Raw genomic sequence first — 25,153 nt, forward strand, 5'->3', positions numbered from 1 at the left:
GAGGCGGGTGCCGGGGAGAGGGGAGGCGGGGGTAGGGGAGGCGGGGGAGGTGGAGGCGGGTGCGGGGGGAGGCGGGTGCAGGGGGAGGGGGAGTCGGGTGCGGGGGGAGGCGGGTGCGGGGGAAGGCGGGTGCGGGAGGAGGGGGAGGCGGGGGTAGGGGAGGCGGGTGCGGGTGCAGGGGTAGGCGGGTGCAGGGGGAGGCGGGTGCGGGGGGATGTGGAGGCGGGTGCGGGGGGAGGGGGAGGCGGGTGCGGGGGGAGGCAGGTGCGGGGGGATGTGGAGGCGGGTGCGGGGGGAGGCGGGTGCGGGGGGAGGGGGAGGCGGGTGCGGGGGGAGGGGAGGCGGGTGCGGGAGGAGGCGGGTGCGGGGGGAGGCGGGTGCGGGGGTAGGCGGGTGCAGGGGGTAGGGGGAGGTGGGGGAGTGGGAGGCGGGTGCAGGGGGAGGCGGGTGGGGGTGGGGGGAGGTGGGTGCGGGGGGAGGTGGAGGCGGGTGCGGGGGGAGGGGAGGCGGGGGGAGGTGGAGGCGGGGGGAGGTGGAGGCGGGTGCGGGGGGAGGTGGAGGCGGGTGCGGGGGTAGGCGGGTGCAGGGGGTAGGGGGAGGTGGGGGAGTGGGAGGCGGGTGCAGGGGGAGGCGGGGGGAGGTGGGGGTGGGGGGAGGTGGGTGCAGGGGGATGTGGAGGCGGGGGGAGAGGGGAGGCGGGTGGGGGGTAGGGGAGGCGGGTGGGGGGGAGGTGGAGGCGGGTGCGGGTGGAGGCGGGTGCGGGTGGAGGCGGGTGCGGGGGGAGGGGAGGTGGGGGGAGGTGGAGGCGGGTGCGGGGGGAGGTGGAGGCGGGTGCGGGGGGAGGGGGAGGTGGTTGTAGCAGTTTTTCCTAATATGAAGTGGCCTAATTCCTGTTGCTGTGTCTGAAGAGATTCTCTCTGTTGTAGATGAGGAAATCGGGGGTCAGACTGGGATGGCAACATTTGTTAAGCATGAGGAGTTCAGGGCATTAAACATCGGATTCGGCCTCGATGAAGGTAGGACCTGTTTCTTCTCCCTGTCATCTGTTAAAAAAAAAAAATCTTTCTCTCTTGAGTTTTTAGCTGCCAGGCATGGCTAATTGACAAGAGTTCCTGGTGGCCAGCCCTCTGCCAGAGGCAGATAGAGAGGTACCTGGGTGACTGTGGCTCTGCGCTGTCCTTTGTGGATAAGCACCAGGTCTCCACTGGGACAACGGCAGTGGAATTGCCCACTCAAAGAAGCAGACACAAAGTGGTCTCTGTGCTGGATTAATGGCTTAGCACCTGCTCCAGCATTTGAGGAGATGTGTGATTTATGGCTGAACTCTGAAACGTTATCGGACTAGACTCAGCAGTTCAATCTTTATCAGACCCTAATTGTCAGCTCTCACTCTATGTTCCAGTCTCTATATAGTTATGCTTGTTCACTCACATTTCACATCTGTCTCTATTGTCCAACCAACCCCACGCCCCCCAAATCATGTCCCCTCTACACCCCTCCACACCCCCTGAATCACACCCCCCTTTGCCGCCAAAACACCCGCTGCCTTGAATCACCCACCACACTCTGAGACCCCAAAATCCCCAACTCGCACTCTCCCACCTTGTGTCCATGACACCCTGCATCACACCCACCCCCACCTCCTAACCCTGGTTCTGCTTTTCCTCCCCAGCCTTCACTTCCACAAAGTCTCCCTTTATCTTTTACTTCACATTCTCCTTTGTTTCCTTTCCCCTTCAATCCTTTTCCCTCTCCATCTCCCATGTTTTTACTCTTCCCTCCCCACTCTCCCCCTTACCGCCTCTCCAACAACCCCTCTCTTGCACCAAACCCGCCCCTCTGCCCCCCCGCCCCTCTGCCCCCCCGCCCCTCTGCCCCCCGCCCCTCTGCCCCCCACCCCTCTGCCCCGTCAGTAAGTAGCTCGCCTGCTTGTTCTTATCTCAAATATCAGGGCTGGCTTTAATTGTGCAGCTGTCCACCTCTGAGCATGGATACCGATTGCTGACCTTCCACATTGTGCCCACAGGTCTGGCTAACCCTGGCGATGCATTCACGGTGTTCTATGGTGAGAGGAGCGTGTGGTGTAAGTACTTTATTGTTCATGGGTTCAAGCAGATGAGCAGTGCCTGTTCAGTGATTGTGGATGATGCAGCTATGGACATAGATCTACAAGCTTTACTCTGTATCTAACCCCGTGCCATGGGAGTGTTTGATGGGGATGGGGACAGTGCAGAGGGAGCTTTACTCTGTATCTAACCCCTTACAGTACCTGCCCTGGGAGCGTTTGATGGGGACAGTGTAGAGGGAGCTTTACTCTGTATCTAACCCCGTACTGTACCAGCCCTGGGAGCGTTTGATGGGGACAGTGCAGAGGGAGCTTTACTCTGTAACTAACCCTGTGCTGTATCTGCCCTGGGAATGTTTCAGGGGGAGTGTTTGATTGAGGGGGAGTGTTTGATTGAGGGGGGGGGGGGGGCGTTGGATTGGGGGGGGGCGGCGTTGGATTGAGGGGGGGGCGTTGGATTGAGGGAGGGCGTTTGTCTGTATCTCACCCCGTGCTGTACCTGCCCTGGGAGTGTTTGATGCTGCCACTGGATGTCAGGAAAAGAAGGGATTCCACTTTTGATTGCTGCCATCCTGGGAGTTCTGGTAGATGAGGTTGCTGGGAGGGAATGCAGTACATAAACCTGTCCTAACTCCTGTATGTCACTCTAGGGGTTACAGTCCGGTGCCAGGGGAGCCCAGGACATGGGTCTCGCTTCATAACGAACACCGCTGCAGAAAAGCTGGTAAATGTTGAATTTTGGTGACACCCTCCCCAATCCTTCCTCCTTATCGAACTCCACTCCTCCCAAAACTGCTCCCATCCACAAACCCGTCCTCTTCTTAAATCCATACCCTACACAAGTCCACCTCCCTCCATGTACCCATTCCCTTTCTCCCAAACCCGTGCCCCCTCCCCTGTGGCCCGTCATCCCATCCCCGATCCCCTCACCCCTTCCCCGAAACCGTGACCCCTCCGCCGAGCCCCTGCCCCCTCCGCCGAGCCCCTGCCCCCGAACCCGTGCACGCCGAACCCCAAACCCGTCCCCACTCTCCCCATACCGGACCCCCTTCGCCTGAACCCATCCCCCCTCCCCTGAACCCGTACGCTACCCATCCTCCAACCTGTCCTCCACCCCCACCCCAAATGTTCTCCACAATTCCTTCTCAAAACCCCACCCCAACCCCAAACCATTCCCTCTCCCCAAACCCCTGCACCTCCCAAAACCCCCTACCCATGCCCCTAACCCGAAACACCTCCTCTGCCCAAACCACTCCGCCCTCCCAAATCTCTCCCCCCTCCATCACACAGCCTTGACCAAAGATGGACATAGGAGTGTTTTCTGGAGGTGAGGTGAGAGTGACTGCCCTTGACATCGAGGCAGCATTTGACCGAGTGCGGCATCAAGGAATCCTCATAAAACTGGAGTCAATGGGAATCAGGGGGGAAAAATCCCCACTGGTTGGAGTCATACCTAGCACAAAGGAAGATGGTTGTGGTTGCTGGAGGACAGTCATCTCAGCTCCAGGACATCACTGCAGGAGTTCCTCAGGGTAGTGTCCTCGGCCCAACCATCTTCAGCTACTTCATCAATGACCTTCCTTTCAACATAAGGTCAGAAGTGGGGATGTTTGTTGATGATTTCACAATGTTCAGCCCATTCGCGATTCCTCACATACTGAAGCAGTCCATGTCCAAATGCAGCAAGACCTGGACGATATCCAGGCCTGGGCTGACAAGTGGCAAGTAATATTCATGCCACACAAGTGTCAGGCAATGACTATCTCCAACAGGAGCGAATCCAACCATCCCCCCTTGGCATTCAATAGCATTACCATCGCCTGTGAGGATTGGGAAGATACTCTGAGGAGATTTAGCTTACAGCATCATTAATACTTTCACTTTTTAAAAAATATTTCAGCGCAAAGTTCTCAATTCATTCCTGGACTTCAGAGAGAAGGAGAAGAAGAGGTGAGGTTCTATTGTGTCCTCTGTCTTGTTTTCCAGTTGTCATCTTGGGGCTGGTGTCATTGTTAGATCTCCTTCTGAGCACTCACTCCACACTCCCCATAGTCTGAGCTGATATTCTAGTATCGAAGGAGGGCTGCACAATACAAGGTGCCGTCATTTGAATGAATGGTTAAACTGACTGATCAGGTGGATCAAACATCTTTATTCGAAAATGAGTGAAGAGTCTGGTCAATCATCACCCTTCCACCAACATCATCAAAATAGATTCACTTGTCCTCCATTTGATTTCTTTATGGGACCTTACTGTGTGAAAATTGATTTCTAGATTTGCCTCCAAAATGGTGAATAATTATTTGGCTGTAAAGTGCCTCTGGTAGGTAATAAGATGATTTGATGATGCCTCCTCAGTGACTAAATAGTGATCAGTTTTATTTTGCTGCTTTGGTCATTGATTAACATCTGACTCCCATTATGCTGGAGAATCACTAGCCCTGGGAGCTTGGCAGGAGGTCTGGCAGGATTTCCCTTTCTGGCTGCAAGCAGCAAGAGATAAAACATAGAGAAAAAGTTTTGAAAGAAAAAGACTCAAAAGCAGTAAACCCCAATGAAAGGCAGTGAGAAGGCTGCAATGCAGGTAGAGTTAGAAATCAGTTTGCTTCAGTCAAGTAAGGTGACCCATTGACGTGAGAACGCATAGCATGTTCATCATTTTTCTATTATAACATCAAGGCAATTTGTATCAATCGAATATGATCATAACAGCTACCCTGTATGAAATAGAGCAGTTTAACAATTTGTATCCCACCTCGACTCATCAAATGTTTGCTCAATCCACTTCCAGTGAGATTGAGGAAGTTCTTGTGTGAAAGAAACAACTATGCAGTCAAGATCACAAGAGGAAATGGGTGCTGCGTGCCTGGGTTACACACCATACAGACAGCTTACAGGAGCGACCAATGCCTTTGAAAGCAAAAAAGTATCTACCACAGGCCCAAGTTTGTCACAAAGCCCTTCAGATCATTTAATCTTATCCTTTGCATTACAACAACCATCTTATACACGAATCCAGTACCCTTGCTGCACCCAGTCTTCTCTATGCCCATTGAGTTACTGAGCATCCTTCGTGTAAAAACTGGAGATCACCCTTATTCCTCTCCTGTTACAGCCTCTAGATGCTTCCCTTATCTCCCAATGATCCTACCCGTATCAGTATTGCAGCTATAACCTGCCAGGGACCCCGACTTCAGCTGATAGGCCAGTGTCCTATTTACTTTGTTTATTGCCGTTCACATGGATGTCTAGCCAAAAAAAATGCCCTATATTTCTTTAAATGTCTCCCCTTTCGGAGCTCTTTCTCATCCATGGAGTGCAGGTACCTCTTGCATTTAACCTCAGTGTGCAAGACACTTCGTATTGGCCTGCATTGAACTTCTTTTGCCACTGATTGACTTAGGTGCAAATTCTGCTGAGCTGTATAAATTCAAGTGCTTCCTTTAAGACCCCCACCCTCTCCTCTGGGTCCATGGTTAGACTGAGCTTGATGGGCCTGGGAATCGTAACCAGTGTGGCCGATAGTCTGAGGAAAGTTCATGGTATCAATGACAAACATTGTCGCGATGGATTGAGAATTAGTTTCAAAGCAGAAGACAGGGAGTTGGTGACGAATAGATAATACACTATCTGGGTAAAGTAACCACCAGGACTCCCTGTTGTGGAACATAGGACTTCAGAGCAGGAGTATGCCATACAGCCCTTCAAGCATGCTCTGCCATTCAGTAAGATCATGGCTGATCTGGTTGTGTCTCAACTCCGCTTTGTCATCTGTCTCCCAAAACCCTTGACTCCCTTGTCTATCAAAAACGTCCAACTCAGCCTTGAATAAATTCAATGACCCAGCCTCCACTACTCTCTGGGGAAGAGAATTCCACAGACTAACGACCCTCAGAGAGAAAAAAATTCTCCTCATCTCCATCTTAAAATGGAGACCTCTTATTCTTAAACAGTGTTCCCTGGTCCTGGTCTCTCCTCCAAGTGGAAACATCCTCCCGGTATGTACCCTATCAAATCCCCTCAGGATCTTATGTTTCAATAAAATCACCTCTCATGTTTCTATACCAATGGGTATAGGTCCAACCTGTTCAACTTTTCCTCGTCCCAGGAATGAGTCAAGTGAATTGTTGTAATAGGCTTGCTAATGGCACAAGGTTCTGTGCTGTTAACAAATGGAAAGGAAATTTAATATCTTCAGCTAGAGTGGACCAACTATATTGCTAGACAGAGATTTTAATGTGGATAAATGTAAGATAATTAATATAGGAGAATCAGGAACATTAAATGTGATAAAATGGGAGGAGTCTTTTTAATATGTGTGGATAAACTAAGCCTCGGCTCACCAAGATACAGCAGCTCCATCCATCAAAAGGAAATTCCGTTAGGATTTCCAAGTGGGGAAATGCAGGTGACAAAGGCAGGAGATGAGAGGCATAATTTCTCATAGTTTGAAAGCAGTGCAGGAGTTAATCGCATGGACTAATCGCAATAGATTGAATTTGGCAGTCGTTAACTCCTGCATATGCAGGGGAGAAATACTGAGCGAACTTCTCAAAGAATCAATGGTTACCATAGCCATATTTGTACTTTCCCCCAGTGTGGTCATATTATTCAGGCTAACCCAATTAATGGAATTAGCGGAATAATATTTTGGCACAGACTAGAAGGGCCGAATGGCCTGTTTTCTGTGCTGTAGTGTTCTATGGTTCTAACGACTACCAAATTCAATCAATTACGATTAGTCCATTAACAATTGTAACATCGCCAAGCACCGGAAACAGTCTCTCAGTGTTTACCCTGTTGAGCTCTTTCAGAACTTTGTAGGTTTTAATGAGATCAGCTCTTGTTCTTCTAAACTCCAGGGAATATAGATGGATAGGTGGATTTTTGGTGTCTCGGGGAATTAAGGGGTATGGGGAGTGGGCAGGAAAGTGGAGTTAAAGCCCAAGATCAGCCATGATCATACTGAATGGTGGAGCAGGCTCAGGCCATGTGGTCTACTCTGGCTCCTTTCTCTTATGTTCTTATGTTTAGGACTGGGGTGAGCTGAAATTTCTTCACTCAAAGGATTGTGAATCTTTGGAATTCTCTACCCGGGGGGGTTGTGGATACTCAGAGTATATTCAAGAGTGGGATTGCTAAATTTTTCAACTTGAAGGAAATCAAGGGATCGGGCGAGTAGATGGAATTGAAGACAAAGCCTTGATTTTATTGAATGGCACAGCAGGCTCAAGGGTAATATCGTCTACTCCTGCTCTTATTTCTTATCTCCTTCTGTTCTTACTCGATTAGCCTGCACTGCTTTCAAATGATGAGAAATTATGCCTCTCATCTCCTGCCTTTGTTACCTGCATTTCCCCACTTGGAAATCCTAAAGGAATTCCCTTTTGAAGGATGGAGCTGCTGTATCTTGGTGAGCTGGGGCTTAGTTTATCCCCATATATTAAAAAGACTCCTCCCATTTTATCACATTTAATGTTCCTGATCCTCCTATATTCATTATCTTACATTTATCCACATTATAATCTCTGCCCAGCAATATAATTGTAACAAGCAATTTATTGACCCATAGTTGCCCCACCACACCAATCACCTCTCATTCTTCTAAATTCCAGGGGATAGGCCCAATCTACTGCGGACCACAGTCATTACAAGCACTGCTGACATTGTACAGATCAAATTAAAACAGAAAATGCTGGAAAAACTTAGGCCTGACAGCATCTCTGGAGAGACAAACAGAGTTAACGTTTCGAGTCCTGACTCTTCTTCAGATCAATGTTGAAAGCAGTTCTGGAGTAAGGTGCAGAGCAAAGTACTGCGGATGCTGGAAAGCATGTTAAAAATCCTGTCAATGCTCAGCAGGTCAAGCATGGCAATATCTGTGGAGAGAGAACCAGAGTTAACATGTCAGGTGGATGAATTTTTGTCAGGATGTTTCCAGTATTTTCTGTTTTTACTTCTGGAGTAAGGTGTGCTGTCTCATAAAGAACAGAGCTGCACTAGAGAGACCGCAGAGTAGAGTGACCATGGCGGTTCCCAGTCTTTGGTGACTGACTGGAGTAGAAAAGCTAAAAGGATGAAATAATAGGAAACATGGCAGCACCTGTAAAATAATCAGAGGTATGGATAAGGTGGAGGCAGCTTAGACAATGAACACAGGATTGGAGAGCACAGGTACAGGGCAATGAGCCGGTCCCACCTGTAACCATGCTCTTGGTCTATGTTTTAGACTGAATCTGAGTGAGTGCCTAACTCTGGGAGATGTCACCACTATCAACCTGACCTTATTACAAGGAGGCGTGGCCTATAATGTTGTCCCCAAAGAGCTGATGGCCAGCTTTGATATCCGGATTCCCCCTACTGTGGACCTTAAGGTAAAATTGGGTCTCTGTTTTTCTGTTGAAATGTTGACATTAATATATGGAGACCTGTCACCTGTATCAGTACAGGGAGATGTGTCTCGTATATGGGTAAAGCGAGACATCTATGGTACTTTGGTAAAGGGAGGCATGTCTCCTATGTTAGTAAAGGGACACGTGTCCATAAACCGATAAAGGGATTGATGTATCCATCCTCCATCCACTCCATCATTCTCTCCTGAGATTAAGCTAGTCTGTTTTTAACCTTGGTGTCACATTTGATCCTGCGATGTGCTTTTGTCCTCATTTGCTATCACAAAGACTGCCTGTTTCCACCTTAGTAATATCGCTCGATTTCACTCCTGTCTCAGCTCATCTGCTGCTGAAACCTTCATTTGTGCCTTCATTACCTCTAGACTCAACCAATCCAATGCACTGCTGGCTGGTCTCTCACATTCTATCCTCTGTGAACTTCAGGTCGTCCAAAACCCTGCTCTCCATGTCTTAACTCGCAATCTCCCAATCACCCCTGTGCTCACTGACCTACATTGGCTTCTGGTCAAGCAACACCTTGATTTTAAAATTCTCATCCTTGTTTTCAAATCCCTCCTTGTCTTCGCCCCTCCCTATCTCTGTAATCTCCAACTCTCTGAGATATCTGCACTCCTCTATTTCCGGTCTCTTATGCATTCCCAATTTTAATCATGCCACCATTGGTGGCCGTGTCTTCAGTTGCCCAGGCCTCAAGCTCTGGAATACTCTCCCTAGACCTCTCCATCTCTCTACCTCACTATCCTTTTAGACACTTGTTAAAACCCACCTCCTTGACCAAGCTTGTGGCCATCTGCCCGAATACCTCCTTATGTGACTCGGTGTTATAGTCTTTATGATGTTCCTGTGAAGCACCTTGGGACGTTTCATTACGTGAAAGGCACTATATAACTATAATTTGAAGTTGTCTGCTGTGTCAGCAACGGGAGATATTGGCCATTGTGACTTTCTGTCTTGTTTCAGGCATTCGAAGAGCAAATTCAGAAGTGGTGTCAGGATGCAGGCGATGGAGTTCAGTACGAGTTTCAGCAGGTGATAACACGACAGACAAATCTTCTCCGTAGTTTATTCTGCAGTGAACACCCAGCTATATTTACAACAATTATGCTGAGTCCCAGCTCCCAGTAACCATGATGACAGATGGGTTTTGAGCAGATTGGATTCTTACTGTGCAGGCACTATGTGGGCACAGTGCGCGTGGGCTGCGCACTAGCTGTGTGGGCGCGGTGCACGTGGGCTGCGCACTCGCTGTGTGGGCGCGGTGCGCGTGGGCTGCGCACTCGCTGTGTGGACGCAGTGCGTGTTTTTAAAAATTATTTCATGGGATGTGGGCATCGCTGGCTAGGCCAGCACGTATTCCCCTTGTTCATCTAAGTGTCAACCACATTGTTATGGCTCTGGAATCACATGTAGGCCAGACCAGGTGAGGATGGCAGATTTCCTTCCTGAAAGGACATTAGTGAACCATATGGGGTTTTATGACAATCGACAATGGTTTCATGGTCATCATTAGGGGTATTTGCTGTGAGCTGTATGTACTGTGGTTATTGATGGGAGCTGTGTGTACTGGGATTATTGATGGGAGCTGTGTGTACTGTGGTTATTGATGGGCGCTGTGTGTACTGGGATTATTGATGGGAGCTGTGTATACTGGGGCAATTGATGAGAACTGTGTATACTAGGATTATTGATGGGAACTGTGTCCTGGGATTATTGATGGGAGCTGTGTATATTGGGGTTATTGATGGGAGCCATTGTTATGTGAGGTGGCTGAGTTGATACTCTTGATAGAGTTGATCAGCAGACACTTCTTTGTAAATGAACTTAATTCCACCTAAGGTACTAAGCAGCAACTACACGTGTGCTTTCACTTGAAACTCTATCTCCACACTTCTAACTACTAACTACAGAGGTAGCCCGCGCTACTCCCCTTTTGGGTACTAAAGATAATGTGATCTTCCTTAACAAGCATTATTCTTAAAGGTATATTACACATCAAATAAAACCATAATTACAACATCCCTCCCCCTTTACTGAGATATACCTTATATATTTAGAAGTACAATTTTCTTAGCAATGTAAATATTTTGCTGTCCTAAGTAATTTACAAGTTCAGTCTTTCTGGGTGTGGACTGACGATACATAAATAGGTGGGAGGGCATGTTGTGATGAGGACATAAGGAATCTGCAAGGGGATATAGACAGGCTGAGTGAGTGGGCAGAAACTTGCCAGAAGGAGTTTTATGTGAGGTCATGCACTTTGGTAGGAAGAATCAAAAGGCAGACTACTATTTAAATGGAGAGAGACTCCAAAAAAGTGCAGCACAGAGGGATCTGGGTGTTCTTGAGCATGAAACACAAAATGTTAGCATGCAGGTGCAGCAAATAATTTAGAAGGCAAATGGAAATTTGGCCTTTATTGCTAGGGGGTTGGAGTTTAAAAATAAGGAAGTCTTGTCACAACTGTACAGGGTGTTGGTGAGGCCACACCTGAAGTACTGTGTACAGTTTTGGCCTCTGTATTTAAGAAAGGATATGCTGGCACTGGAGGCAGTTCAAAAGAGATTCACTAGGCTGATTCCTGGGACGAAGAGGTTAATTTATCAAGAGCGGCCAAACAGGTTAGGCCTTTATTCATTAGAGTTTAGAAGAATGAGGTGTGATCTTATTGAAATGTACAAGATTCTGAGGGGGTTTGACAGGGTAAATGTTGAGATGATGTTTCCACCAGTGAGGGAATCTCTAACTAGGGGGCATAGTTACAGAATAAGAGGACACCCATTTAAAACTGACGTGCAGAAATTTCTTCTGTCAGAGGGTAGTGAATGTCCGGAATTCTCAAACCCAGAGAGTTGTGGAGGCTAGATCACTGAAAGTATTTAAAGAGGAGGTGGATAGATTTTTGAAATATCAGGGAGTTGAGGGTTTTGAGGAGCTGGCATGAAAGATGAGTTGAGGCCTTGGGCAGATCAGCCATGATCTTATTGAATGGCGGGGCAGGCTTCAGGGGCCTCTACTCCTCCTCCTATTTCTTATGTTCTTATGTTATGTCCTTTTGGGTGTAGAACGTCCCAGCTCTACAACTTCAGATGCTTTGTCAGGAACCTCCTTTTCCAGAGTTGCCTGAACATCAGGTGCTTTGCTGGGCACCTGCAGTTCTGTATCCTCAACTCTTACAGGAACATCAGACATGTATGTACTGGGCTGAGTATCCTCAACAGGAAACACTGGCCCAGTCGTGAACACTGGTGGAACCAATTCTTGGTGATTTGTTTCTCTCTTCCTTAAATGGTCCACATGTCTCCATGTGACTCGGCCTCCCACCTCCATGTGGTAAGATACAGGTCCAGTCACTGCACTTATTTCATCCGATAACCACTTTGGTGCTTCCCCGAAATTCTTCACCTTATACCATCTCTCCCACGGTAAATTTCCTCTCACGACTATGCCAGCTGTGTCTAGTTTTCTGATTCCCCTGACTCCTTTCTACCTTCCCCCCTAAATTTGGCATTATTAAGCACAATCTCGTCCTGAGACGGCGTTTCAACAGTAACTCCACAGGTGTGACACCTGTTGTTGTGTGAGGGGTTGTCCTATAATGAAAAAGAAAGCGTGCTAGCTTAGTTGCTAAAGAATCTCCAGTTAGCTTCTTCATGCTTGCCTTGAATGTTTGAACTGCCCTTTCAGCCAGTCCATTTGAGGAAAGGTGGTATGGTGAAGTTTTTACATGAGTGATACCGTTGAGGCTGATAATCCGTTGAAACTCAGCACTTGTAAATGCCGTGCCATTATCAGAAATGACTACTTCTGGTAGTCTGTTAACAGCAAAACTTTGACATAACTTCTCAATTGTAGCAGAAGATGTTTGTGACTTGACCTCATATATGTCATCCATTTTGAGTGGGCAGCGACAGTGAGCAGAAACATTGTTCCCAAGAAAGGTCCCACATAGTCAATGTGCAATCATGGCTTTTCTGGCCACTCCCAAGGGTGTAACGGAGCCGTTGATGGCAACTTTTGCAGTTGCTGACATTGCACACAATTCTTCACTAAACTCTCTATTTCACCATCCATCCCAGGCCACCATAGGAAGCTGCGAGCTATGGTCTTCATTCAGGAAATTCCTGGATGTGCGCTGTGTAGTTCAATTAAAAGTGGCTCTCTTCCTTTTGGAGGAATTATCACTCATGCTCCCCACAATAAGATGCCATCCTGGTTGGTTATTTCATGTCTTCTGTTGAAGTACAGTTTCATTTCGTCAGGTACGGGCTCCTGTGACCAACCAAGAAGCACTAGTTCTCGTACTTGAAATAGGACTGGGTCCCGACTTGTCCAGTCTCTGATCTGTCAAGCGCATACCAGCGAGAAATCTAAGAAATTTAACAATAAAACAAGTCCCTGTGGAACTGGGATGTGCTCATCATTTTCTTGTAAAGGCAAATGACTAAGTTTACGATTTGATTTCCAGGCCTATATATGAAAGTGTACTCGTATGCTGCCAGAATTAAAGCCCATCCTTGTATTCTTGCCGAGGGTATGGGTGGTATAGCTTTGTCCTCGCTGAACAATCCTAGCAATGGCTTGTGGTGTGAAACGACTGTAAAATGGCAGCCTTGTACGTACTGGTGAAATTTCCTGACACCAAAGATGATGGACAGGCTTTCATTTTCTATCTGCTAGTGTCCTTTTTCTGCTGTGGTGAACGTTCTTGATACATAGCCTATAGGCCGTTCTGTGCCATCGTCCATCCGATGGGAGAGCACTGCTCCCAATCCGTAGGAAGATGCATCATGTGTCAGCACCAATTCTTTCGTCTGGTCATAATGCACTAATAGATTGGACGAGTGCAACAATTGTTTCATCTTTATGAAAGCTTCTTTCTTGGGCACCTCCCATGACCGACATTGGTTCTCTTTAAGTAGATAATGTAAGGGGGCCAGTTCTATGGACAAATTGGATAAGAACTGCCCATAATAGTTGATAATTCCTAGGAATGATTTGAGTTCTGAGACATCCTTTGGCTCAGGTACCTCTCTTATGGCTCTCACTTTCTCCTCAACTAGGTGGAGTTCCCTGTGAATTTACCTGGTGACCAAGTAGATTACCTCCCTCGCTTAGAACGTGCACTTTTCATTTTTTAGACACATTCCAGCTTGCAAGGACCAATTTAAGATTTCTTCTAAGTTTTCCAATGCTCTTTTTCAGTGAATCCTGTCACCAACATATGTCTAAATAGACTACAACCTGGGGCATTCCCTGCAGTAAGCTTTCCATTGTTCTCTGAAGGATGGCACAAGCTGAGGAGACACTGAAAGGCAATCGTGTATATTGGTACAATCTTTTGTGGGTATTAATGGTGACAAATTCCTGCGAGACATTATCCAACCCTAGTTGTTGATTAGCATGACTCATGTCAAGCTTTGTGTACATTGTCCCTCCTGCCAGCTTGGTATACAGATCTTCGATTTTTGGAATGGGGTGCCTGTCTAGCTTAGCTTTTTTATTAACCATCAGTTTGTAGTCTCCACAAATTCAGACGCTTTGGTCGGGTTTAAGGACGGGGACTATGGGTGCTGCCCATTCTGAGAACTGAACAGGTTGCATTAGGCTCAGTTTCTCTAGTCTGTTCAGTTCAATGTCGACTTTTTCTCGCAGGGCATTATGGTACCGGTCTCACCTTCATGAAGCGAGGGGTTTCTTCCAGATCCACATGAATCTTGGCCTGCAGGCCCTGGATTTTCCCCAGTTCATCCTTAAAGACTGTAGTGTACTTTCGAAGTAGCTCTGGTAACCCACTTACTCTCAACTGGAAAATAACAGACCATTCTAACTTAATCTCCTTTAGCTAGTTTCACCCCAGGAGGCTTGGCCCCTCGTTTGCTACCACCATCAAGGGTAGCTTTGCCAATTGGCTTCCATAATGGACAGTTACTCTACTTATGCCTCTGACTTGAATGTCTTCACCTGTGTATGTTTTTAATTGGGCCATTGTTTCTTTTAAATTTAATTGGTGTCCCCCATTATTCAGAAACCTGAAGGTATGTTCCCCAATTATTGTAGTGGAAGCTCCTGTGTCCACTTCCATTCAAACAGGTCTGCCATTTACTTTCACTGTTACAAATATTGGTTCCGTCTTTCTGACCTTCAGATTAAACAACGAGTAACTATCTGCATTACAAAAACAGAATTACTTGGAAAAACTCAGAAGGCCTGGCAGCATCGGCGGAGAAGAAAAGAGTTGACGTTTCGAGTCCTCATGACCCTTCAACAGAATATCTGCATTTGTTGTTTCAGGCTCTTCGACATTGTAGATCTCACTGGGACTTTTCTTTCCTTGCGTTGTCTCATTATCATGTTCGTTTCTGTGACAATAATAACATTCAATTTTTTAAACTGCCAATCGTTATAAGACTGCTTGTTTCCACCTCTGTTGAAATTGCTCTGTTTTCGCTGCTTAGTCATTTTTTCTCATTTTCCAGCTAGCGGGGTCTGTTTCCCGCTTTAAAGCAGAGTCTTGCATTTTCGCGCCCTTTTTGGCTGGGGTTTCCCGCCTGATATGGAGGACGGCGCCATTTTGTGCGCCTTGTATGGCTTATGAATCTCTTGCTGACCTCTCCACGGCCAGTGCTATCTCTAGCGCCTTCTTGAAATCCAAATTTACTTCGGACAACAATCTCTTCTGAATTGTGTCCTCATTCACACTGCATACTAAACGATCTCTGAGCATGTCATTCAGAGATGTACCAAACTCTTGTGCTCCATTAACTGCTTCAACCTTACCACATAGCATGCAACTGTCTCCCCCAGGGCTCCATTTCTCGAGTTAAACTTGAACCTTTACATCATTACTGAGGGCTTTGGTTGATAATGACCCTTCACAAGGTTCACCAATTCATGAAAAATGTTTGAATCTGGGGCACTGGGTGCCATCAAACTTAGAATCAAGCCATAGGTTTTATTCCCACATGTACATAAGAGGATCGCTCGCCTCTTCTCTTCCCCCGTAATCTCGTCCGCTTGGAAAAAGAATGTGAGGCCAGTTGTCCATTGCTGGATCAAAAGGGTCAAGTCTTCTGAATTGCAGCATTCTGTGAGAAAATTACTTCTCCGATTCGAACGAAACTTCTTAACAATTACTGGGCGAGATACAGTGCTGATTTCTTTTCACTTGATTTCTTCTGTTAAACTTGTTTTATCCTCATCGCCAGTTGGTTGTGAGAGGTGGCCAATTTAGTACTATTGACAGAGTTGATCAGCAGACACTTATTTGGTGGAGAACTTCTAGTTTATTTACAAATGTACTCAGCAGCAACTACACGTGTGCTTTCACTCCAAACTCTATCTCCACACCATGAATAACAGAGGTAGCCAACACTACTCCCCCATTGGGTACTAAAGATCATGTGATCTTCCTTAACAAGCATTATTCTTAAAGGTATATTACACACTAAATAAAACAATAATTACCACAGCTGTGTATACCGGGGTTATTGTTGGGAGCTTTGTACACTGGGGTTATTAATGCGAGCAGTGTATACTGGCATTATTGATGGGAACTGTGTACACTGGGGTTATTTCTGGGAGCTGGGTACATGGGTTATTAATGGGAGGTGTGTATGTGGTTATTGATTGGAGCTCTGTGTACTGAGGTTATTGATAGGAGTTGTGTGTACTGGGGATGTTGAAGGGAGCTGTATACATTGGGGTTATTGATGGAACTGTGTAAACCTGGGTTATTGAATGGAGCTGTGTATACTGTGGTTTCTGATGGGAGCTGTGTATACTGGGGGTATAGATGGGAGCTGCGTACACTGAGGGTGTTGATGTGAACTGTGTACATTGAGGGTATTCATAGGAGATGTGTATACTGGGGTTTTTTATGGGATCTGCATATACTGGGGTTATTGATGGGAGCTGTATGTACAGGGTATTTGAAGGGACCTGTGTATACTGGGGTTATTGATGGGATTTCTGTATACTGTGTTTCTGATGGAGGCTGTGTGTACTGGGGTTATTGATCGGAGCTGTGTATACTGGGGTTATTGATCGGAATCTTGTACACTGGTGTTATTGATGGGAGTTGTTTATACTGGGGGTATTGATGGGAGCTGTGTATACAGGGATGGGATTTGTGTACACTGGGGACATTGATGGGTGCTATGTATACTGGCGGTATTGATGGGAGCTCTTTGTACTGGTGTAATTGATGGGAGGTGTGTATACTGGGAATTTTGATGGGACTTGTGTACACTGGGGTTACTGATGGGAGCTGTAGATACTGGGGCTATTGATGGAAGCTCTGTACACCTGGGTTATTGACAGGAGCTGTGTATACTGGGTTCATTGATGTGAGCTGTGTATACTCAGGTATTTGATCAGAGCTGTGTATACTGGGGTTATTATGTGGAGCTGTGTATATTCCGGTGAATGATAGCAGCTGTTTATAGTGTCATTATTGAGGAGAACGGTGTATGCTGGTGTTATTGATGGGAGCTGTGTACACCTGGGCTGTTGATGTGAGCTATGCATACTGGGGTTATTGATGGGGGCTGTGTACATGGAGGGTGTTGATGCGAGCTGTGTACACTGGGGTTTTTGATGGGAGCTGCATATACTGGGGTTTTTGATGGGAGCTGCATATACTGGGGTTATTGATGGCAGCTGTGTACACAGGGTATTTGAAGGCAGCTGTGTATAATGTGGTTATTGATGGGAGCTCTGTCTACTGGGGTTTTTGATGGGAGCTGTGTATACTGGGGTTATTGATCAGTTGTGTATAATGGGGTTACTGACGGGGGCTGTGTTCACTGGGGTTTTCGATGGGAGCTGTGTGCACTATGGTTATTAATGGGAGATGTGTATCTGGTGTTATTAATGGGAGCTGTGTATACTGGGGATGTTGATGGGAACTGTGTACGTTGGGGTTATTGTTGGAGCTGTGTACATCTGGGTTATTGAATGGAGCTGTGTATACTGTGGTTATTGATGGGAGCTGTGTATACTGGGAGTATAGATGGGAGCTGCGTACACTGAGGGTGTTGATGCAAGCTGTGTACATTGACGGTATTCATGGGAGATGTGTATACTGGGGCTTTTGATGGGAGCTGCATATACTGGAGTTATTGATGGGAGCTGTGTGTACAAGGTATTTGAAGGGACCTGTGTATACTGGGGACATTGATCAGAGCCATGTATAGTGGTGGTATTTGTACTGGCATGATTGATGGGTGGTGTGTATACTGGGGATTTTGATGGGTCCTGTGTACACGTCTTACTGTTTGGAGCTGTGTACATTTGAATTACTGATGGGAGCTGTAGATACTGAGGTTATTGATGGGAGCTGCACATACTTGGACTGTTGATGGAAGCTATGTATACAAGTATTATTGATGGAAGCTGTGTATACTGAGGTTATAGATGGAAGCTGTGTATACTGGGGTTATAGATGGGAGCTGTGTATACTGGGATTATAGATGGAAGCTGTGTATACTGGGGATTTTGATGAGAACCGTGCATACTCGGGTTTCTGATGGGAGCTGTGTATACTGGGGTTATTGTGGGAGCTGTGTATACTGGGGTTATTGATCGGAGTTGCATATACTGGGGTTATTGATGGAGGCTGCGTACACGGGATATTTGAAGGTAGCGATGTAAACTGGGGTTATTGATTGGAGCTGTGTATACTGGGTTTATTCATGGGAACTGTGTAACCTGGGGTTATTAATGGGAGACATGTATATTGGGGTGACTAATGGGAGTTGTCTATAGTGGTGTTATTGATGGGAGCTGTGTACACTGGGGTTATTGACGGGAGCTGTGCACACGGGTTAATGATGGGAGCTGTAGATATTGGAGCTATTGATGGAAGCTCTGTACACCTGGGTTATTGACAGGAGTTGTGTATACTGGGTTTATTGATGTGAGCTGTGTATGCTCACGTATTTGATGAGAGCTATGTATACTGGGGTTATTGTGTGGAGCTGTGTATATTCCGGTGAATTGACGGGAGCTCTGTAAACGGGGGTTATTGATGGGAGCTGTGGATATTGGGTTATTGATCATAGCTGTGTATACTGGGGTTATTGATGGGAGCTCTGTAAACAGGGGTTATTGATGGGAGCTGCGGATACTGGGTTATTGATCATAGCTATGTATACTGGGATTATTGATGGGAGCTGTGGATACTGGGTTATTGACGATAGCTATGTATACTGGGGCTATTGACGGGAACTGTGTATACTGGGGCTTTGATGGGAGTGTGAATACTGGGGTTATTGTTCGGAACTGTGTATATTGCGGTAAATGATGGGAGCTGTATATACAGGGGTTATCGATTGGAGCCTTGTACACTGATGTTTTTGATGGGATTTGTGTATACTGGGGTCATTGATGGATGCTATGTATACTGGCAGCATTGTTGGGAGCCCTTTGTACTGGCATAATTGATGGGAGGTGTGTATACTGGGAATTTTGATGGGACCTGTGTACACTGGGGTTACTGATGGGAGCCGTAGATAATGGGGCTATTAATGGAAGCTCTGTACACCTGGGCTATTGACAGGAGCTGTGTATACTGGGTTTATTGATGTGAGCTGTGTAAACTCAGGTATTTGATCAGAGCTGTGTATACTGGGGTTATTATGTGGAGCTGTGTATATTCCGATAAATGATGGCAGCTATTGTATAGTGTCATTATTGATGAGAACAATGTATGCTGGCGTTACTGATGGGAGCTGTGTACTCCTGGGCTGTTGATGCGAGCTATGCATACTGGGGTTATTGATGGGGGCTGTGTACACTGAGGGTGTTGATGCGAGCTGTGTACACTGGGGATTTTGATGGGAGCTGCATATACTGGGGTTATTGATGGGAGCTGTGTATACAGGGTATTTGAAGGGAGCTGTGTATACTGGCGTTTTTGATGGGGGCTATGTATGCTGGGGTTATTGATGGAGCTCTCTATACTGGAATTATTGATGGGAGCTGTGTATACTGGCGGTGTTGATGGCAGCTGTGTACATTGGGGCTGTTCATGGGAGCTGTGTATACTGGGATTATTGATGGGAGCTGCGTATACTGGGATTATTGATGGGAGCTTTGTACACTGGGGTTATTGATGGGAGTTGTTTATACTGCGGGTATTGATGGGAGCTGTGTATACTGGGGTTTTTGATGTGAGTTGCGTGTACTGAGGTATTGACAGGCGTCTTAACAGTTGTTCATTATCCTGCAGAAAGGAATGGATCAAGAAGTTACATCAATTGATAAGTCCAACCCATGGTGGCAAACCTTCAGCAGCACCTGCCAGAAACTGTGAGTAATGGAAGTTTTGTTACTTGGGTGCTGGCTGTCCACAACATAGATCTGTTAGTCCGCAGGACTGAGCATTGAGGAGAAAGACTGTACTTTGACTGCTATGGGAGTGTGTTACAGGAGGGACAGGAAACTGATTGCTGTGGTCTGTGTTACAGTGAGGGATTGCACAGTGACATGTGTGGGATTGGGTTATGTTGAGGACTGCACACTGACAACAGTGGGTGTTTGTTACAGTGAGGGACTGGACACTGACTGCTGTGGCTCTGTGTTACAGTGAGGGACTGCACACTGATTGCTGTGGGACTGTGTTACAGTGAGGAACTGCACAGTGACTGCTGTGGGAGTATGTTACAGTGAGGAGCTGAGTGCAGTGGGACTGTTACAGTGAGGGAATGTGTGCTGTAGGACTGTGTTACAGTGAGGGACTGCACACTGATTGCTGTGGGATTGTGTTACAGTGAGGGACTGGGCACTGATTGCTGTGGGACTGTGTTACAGTGAGGGACTGCATGCTGATAGCTGTGGGATTATGTTACAGTGAGGGACTGCGAACTGTGCGCTGTGGGAGTGTTATATTGAGGGACTGGACACTGCTATTTTACCGTGTTACGGTGAGGGACTGGACACTGATTGCTGTGGGACTGTGTTACAGTGAGGGACTGGGCACTGACTGCTGTGGATCTGTGTTCAAGTGAGGGACTGCACACTGACCACTGTGGGTCTGTGCTACAGCAGCACACAGTAACTAGTCCCTCACCGTAACACAATCCCACAGTGGTCAGTGTGCAGTCCCTCACTGTAACACAGACCCACAGCGGTCAGTGTGCAGTCCTTCACTGGAACACAGATCCACAGTGGGCAGTGTGCAGTCCCTCACCGTATCATAGAAACACAGCAGTCAGTGTCCAGTCCCTCATTGTAACATGCTCCCACAGCACACAGTTCACAGTCCCTCACTGTAACACAGTACCAGAGCAGTCAGTGTGCAGTCCCTCACTGTAACACAGAGCCACAGCAGTGTGCAGTACCTCACTGTAACAAACACCCAGCATTGTCAGTGTGCAGTCCTCATTGTAAGTCAATCCCATACAAATCACTGTGCAGTCCCTCAGTGTAACGCAGTCTGACAGAAGTCACTGGGTAGTCTCACACTGTAACACAGATCCACAGCAGTCAGTGTGCAGACCCTCACTGTAACACAGTCTCACAGCACACAGTTATCAGTGCATGGTCCTCATTGTAACCCAATCCACACAAGTCACTGTGCAGTCCCTCACCGTCACACAGTCCCACATCCGTCACCGTCCAGTCCCTCACTGTAACACAGTCCCCCAGCACACAGTCTCTCACTGTAACGCAGCCCCACAGCAGTCAGTGTGCAGTCTCTCACTGTAACATAGTCCCACAGCACACAGTCTCTCACTGTAACATAGTCCCACAGCAGTCAGTGTGCAGTCTCTCACTGTAACATAGTCCCACAGCATACAGTCTCTCACTGTAACATAGTCCCACAGCAGTCAGTGTGCAGTGCCTCACTGTAACACAGTCCTCCAACACACAGTCTCTCACTGTAACGCAGCCCCACAGCAGTCAGTGTGCAGTCTCTCACTGTAACATAGTCCCACAGCACACAGTCTCTCACTGTAACATAGTCCCACAGCAGTCAGTGTGCAGTCTCTCACTGTAACATAGTCCCACAGCACACAGTCTCTCACTGTAACATAGTCCCACAGCAGCCAGTGTGCAGTGCCTCACTGTAACACAGTCCCCCAACACACAGTCTCTCACTGTAACGCAGCCCCACAGCAGTCAGTGTGCAGTCTCTCACTGTAACATAGTCCCACAGCAGTCAGTGTGCAGTGCCTCACTGCTGTGGGACTGTACAGTGAGGGACTGCTTCATGACTGCTGTGGGACTGTGTTACAGTATGATGTTGCACAGTGAGGAGTTGGGAGAGGGCAGTGCTGCCATCTATGGACCTGCCTTATTGTGTCTTGTGTTTCAGGGACATGACCCTGCAGTGTGAGATCTTCCCTGCTGCCACCGACAGTCGATTCATTCGTGCTGTGAGTATCTCGCTGAATAGTAACCCTGGAACACGGAGGATCTCCGAGTGCCGCATATTCCGAGCAGAGGAGGGTGGTTTGTTGGGCATATTTGTGATGAGGGGTGGGGTCAGTTTGGGATGTGGGTTGTGTTTGGAGATGTTTGTCAAGGTGGGCCATGTATGGGGGTGTGTTTGTAAGGATGAGGGAGATGTTTAGTGGTGTATTTGGGGTTTTAGTGTGTTTGTGTGGGTGGGGTGTGTTTGAGAGTGTTGTTGGGGGTGGGGAAGATGTTTCGGGTGGTGTTTGGGGTGTGTTTATCTTGCCGCTGGATCTGTGACCTACTCCTCTCCCTCAACAGATGGGTTACCCGGCTATCGGATTCTCGCCCATGAACCAGACTCCTATCCTGCTTCACGATCACAATGAGTTCCTCAACGAGAGAGTCTTCCTGACCGGGATCAAGATCTACTGCAGCCTGATCCCTGCTCTCGCCACAGTTCCACCCCTGGAGGGGGAAGCCTGAGGGAGCAGGCCTCAAAAACCTACCCCTCATCCCCCAACACCCCCCTCCCGTCTTAACATCCCCTGCCCCCTCTCTCTATCCCCACACCCCCTTCATCCTTTCCTCAGGCCTCCTCCCCTCTTTCTCCACACCACCTCCTGCACCCCTCCCCCATACCCCATCCCATCACCCCTACCCCCTCCTTTCTGCTGTTTCTGACAGATTTACCTCATTTACTGAATGTTTTGATGATCACTCAGGCTTTCAATATATCATCATCGGCCTTTCCAATATGACTGGATATTTGATTGTCTTACTCTTTTTATGCTTTATAATTGACTGGACTTTACTCAGAAAAGCTTTCTAGATTTTTAATATATTTTGCTCTATCCAGGAGAGTTTTACAGAAATAGTTCTTCCACCCAGCCTCACTCACTCATCCTGTCCTTTTTAAATTGTTGCTGTGCTGAGACATGATCCTTCAGTACCTCAGCCCAAGTCCTCCTGTGTGAAACAGCGAGTGTGGCTCGGTTATTCGACTGGAGACATCACAGCAATTGTCTGTTAACTATGGCTGTGCTTTCCTGGTAGGGGTCGCTAAGCAGTAGCAATGTCCCTCTCCTGCTGCCGTAGCAGTATGGAAGGGAGTGTTGGAATTCTCTTGTGGCACTCTCAGCGGATACAGTCACCATAACGATATTTTGACCTCTCCCTCCCCACCCACAACATTATCAGCTATCAGAGTCATGTTTTTAGGTCACACTTGATTACAAATTCATCTCTGAAGCTGAATCTCTGAGGTGATGTGTAAGGAGACCAGACCAGGAGAGAGAGCAGGATTCTAAAAACTGGCTACAAGATCAGGTCAGAGGTTAGGAATCCTCTGGCGAGTAACTCACCTCCTGACTCCCCAAAGATTGTCCACCATCTACAAGCCAAAGTCAGGAGTGTGATAGAATACTCCCCACTTGCCTGGATGAGTGCAGCTCCCACAACACTCAAGAAGTTTGTTACCATCCAGGACAAAGCAGCCCGCTTGATTGGCACCCCATCCACAAACATTCACTCCCTCCACCACCGATGCAAAGTAGCAGCAGTGTGTACCATCTACAAGATGCACTGCAGGAATTCACCAAGGCTCCTTCGACAGCACCTTCCAAACCCACGATCACCACCATCTAGAAGGACACGGGCAGTAGATAGATGGGAACACCACCACCTGGAAGTTCCCGTCCAAGTCACTCATCATCCTGGCTTGGAAATATATCGCCGTTCCTTCACTGTTGCTGGGTCAAAATCCTGGAACTCCTCCCCTCTAACATCACTGTGGGTGTACCTACACCACATGGACTGCAGAGGTTCAAGAAGGCAGCTCAACACCACCTTCTCAAGGGCAGTTAGAGATGGGCAATAAATGCTGGCCTAGTCAATGCTTAGCTGATGGCACCCAAATGCTGAGAAAGATTGAGGGGAGCTGGTTGTCGAGGCAGCAGCGTGATGCTAGAGAACGAACAAGAAAGGGGGCAGTGTTCCTGGGCTGATTAGGATTTGAGTCTGATTTAAATATGATTTTGTTCCTCCAAAATAAAGTCTGATTGAAAGCAAGGTGCAGAATCTTTTCTCTCTTTTGTCTGTCTTTTTCTATTGCTGCATCTGTATTACAAAGTACACAGAAACAGGCCATTCAGCCCAGTTGGTCCATACGGGTGTTTATACTGCACACGAGTCTCCTCCCACATCTTCATCTCACCCTCTCAGCAATCAGCACGAATCTGAACTTTTTGAAGAGGTGACTAAAGAAGTAGAAAGGGGAATGTCTATGGATATTATTTATATCGATTTCCAGGAGTTATTTGATCAAGTCCTGAATAAGAGACTGTTAGCTAATGTTGAAACTCATGGAATTGAAGGCAAACAATTGACCTGGTTAGAAAATTGGCTGAGTGAAGGAGACAGAGTAGGGATAATTGCAGGTACTCTAATTGGCAGGATCTGACTAGTGGTATCCCACAGGGATCTATGTTGGAGCCTCAACTATTCACTATATTATTCACAACTTAGATGATGGACAGAAAACCACAAATCCAAATTTTCTAATGACACAAGATAGGCAGCATTATTATAAGCAGTGTAGCTGGAAGAGTAACATTACAAAGAGATAGAAATAGATTAAGTAAATGGGCAAAACTGGTAAATGGATTTCAACGTAGGCAAATGTGAGGTCATGCACTTTGGACATAGAAAGAATACTGTTCTGTCCTTTTAAATAGTGAAAAGCCAAAAAACAGTGGAGGTCCAAAGAGCCATGGGGAATCCGGGTACACAGACCATTATAATGTCCTGAAGAGGCACAGAAAATAAACAAAAAGGCTAATGGAATGCTGGCCTTCATATCTAGAGGACTAGAATACATGAGGGTACAAGCTATGCTTCAGCTTTACAAAGGCCTGTTTAGACTACAGCTGGAATACTGAGAGCAGTTCTGGGCGCCACACTTTAAGAAGACTATATTGACCTAGGAGGGAGTGCAGCATAGATTTACCAGACTGATACCTGGATTCCTAGGGTTAAATAATGAGAGTGTTACGATCCTGTTAGGGAACATTAACGTATGTAGAGAAAGCCGAATACCCAGCAATATAATCAACAGAACTCCGCCACAGAATTCCACATTTTCCAAACCATCTACTTTCTTGTATTTATAAGAATTAGAACTATAGGTGATAACTATGTATGTTATGCACTCCATTTTACTCCTTTCCTTATAAGACACATCAATCTTCAAGTTACTTCCTTCTGTAGGGACCACCTG

At 47.0% G+C, this 25,153-nt stretch overlaps 1 protein-coding gene across 1 annotated transcript in view; it reads left to right on the forward strand.

Annotated features, from left to right (window-relative positions):
• Positions 1-23,946, forward strand: part of LOC144681834 (aminoacylase-1-like) — a 47,482-nt gene extending 23,536 nt beyond the window's left edge. The window contains exons 6-14 of the mRNA XM_078543861.1: positions 927-1,016; positions 2,027-2,083; positions 2,716-2,789; positions 3,966-4,015; positions 8,295-8,439; positions 9,439-9,507; positions 19,709-19,788; positions 21,797-21,857; positions 22,198-23,946. Of these exons, the coding sequence (XP_078399987.1) occupies positions 927-1,016; positions 2,027-2,083; positions 2,716-2,789; positions 3,966-4,015; positions 8,295-8,439; positions 9,439-9,507; positions 19,709-19,788; positions 21,797-21,857; positions 22,198-22,362 (791 nt within the window). The 3' untranslated portion in view covers positions 22,363-23,946. The remainder of the gene's footprint in view (positions 1-926; positions 1,017-2,026; positions 2,084-2,715; positions 2,790-3,965; positions 4,016-8,294; positions 8,440-9,438; positions 9,508-19,708; positions 19,789-21,796; positions 21,858-22,197) is intronic.
• The last annotated feature ends 1,207 nt before the right edge of the window (positions 23,947-25,153 follow it).

Source organism: Cetorhinus maximus, chromosome 6, assembly GCF_964194155.1.
Source record: "Cetorhinus maximus chromosome 6, sCetMax3.hap1.1, whole genome shotgun sequence".
NCBI classification, from domain to species: Eukaryota; Metazoa; Chordata; class Chondrichthyes; order Lamniformes; family Cetorhinidae; genus Cetorhinus; species Cetorhinus maximus.